Source organism: Aplysia californica, unplaced genomic scaffold, assembly GCF_000002075.1.
Source record: "Aplysia californica isolate F4 #8 unplaced genomic scaffold, AplCal3.0 scaffold00103, whole genome shotgun sequence".
Classification (NCBI taxonomy): domain Eukaryota; kingdom Metazoa; phylum Mollusca; class Gastropoda; order Aplysiida; family Aplysiidae; genus Aplysia; species Aplysia californica.
Window position 1 is genome coordinate 1,291,229 of NW_004797373.1, and position 1,227 is coordinate 1,292,455.

A 1,227-nucleotide genomic window follows, 5' to 3' on the forward strand; every position below is an offset into this window, starting at 1 on the left:
AGATAGATAGATAGATAGATAGATAGATAGATAGATAGATAGATAGATAGATAGAGAGAAAGAGAGATAGATAGATAGGATGAGGTGCCACTTTGACATCCACCAAACACAAAAGACGCTTTCAACTTAATTTAAGAATGAGGGTTCGAAGTTTACTTCGACCACGTACTGTTTAATAAAGGAAAAGCATATTGCTCCTCGTGATTAAAAAAACCCACTCACCTGCAGTTGGAAGCGCGTCTCCAATGTTGTGAGAGAGATACTCACAAGGCCATTGACTGAAGCTCCCTCTACGAAGCCAAACACACAGAGAATGACCACAAACCAGTGTATCTTGGCAAATGTAGTCCTGCAGTTATAAAGATAATGATGGGTATTTAGGAAATAAGTCAGTATCTTTCAGTTTTAGTGGCTTTAGGAAACAAAGTGCTGGGAAACATGATAATGAAGTACGTAAAATATGAGAATGATCTGTCCCTGTCTTTTTATACGAGCTAGCTTTGTAAAAAATCTGTATCTTCAAAAGAAAGAAATCAGCCACATCAGTGGTTACTTGTCGGAAAGTGTAACAAAGATTTTTAAAAAAAAGAATTGAAAAATTTTAACATCACATGTCCTTTTCAAATTAGATTATTGTAATTCTTTTCATGCCAGTATTTTGAATAAATCACTCCATCGCCCTCAACATTTCGAAAACAATGCAGCTAAGCATAATATCTTTAAGAAGAAAAGAACCCACACTACGTTGCTTTGTTTTGATCAGTATACTGTGGTCAAATTTAACAAGATCCTTTTGCAATGCAAGAGTAGCAGCTTCCTGTATGAACCTAAAGATGTTTTTGAGAGTGTAAAACATTTGCCATTAACTGATTTATTCGATTTTTAGAATAGCGTAATTCTTTAAAAAACTGTTTTTAGGTAGTTGGCCTTAACAGGAATGCTCGTCTTTGGCCTTCAACTGTCAAACAGTCTTAAAGATTGCAACGTGAATTCGAGAAATTCTATATTTTGGTCCTAATCCGAGCAGATTAGATTCTGAGTCTATCCCACGCTGACATGATGAAGGATGGGCAAAAACCTACGTTGTAACCCTAAAGTCCCTCGCCAGCTATTCCTCACTGACCCCACCGGGTAGTTTGGCTTGAGAGAAAACCATTACACCGATAAAGAAAGATTCAGGAACGCTTTATCGATTCATTCAGTGGACGGCAATGGCAAATACCCCCC

At 37.2% G+C, this 1,227-nt stretch overlaps 1 protein-coding gene across 1 annotated transcript in view; it reads right to left on the reverse strand.

Annotated features, from left to right (window-relative positions):
* Positions 1-1,227, reverse strand: part of LOC101851724 (solute carrier organic anion transporter family member 4A1) — a 17,183-nt gene that overhangs the window by 11,270 nt on the left and 4,686 nt on the right. Inside the window, exons 5-6 of the mRNA XM_035968992.1 lie at positions 740-827; positions 223-396 (exon numbers count right to left, since the gene is read on the reverse strand). Of these exons, the coding sequence (XP_035824885.1) occupies positions 223-396; positions 740-827 (262 nt within the window). The remainder of the gene's footprint in view (positions 1-222; positions 397-739; positions 828-1,227) is intronic.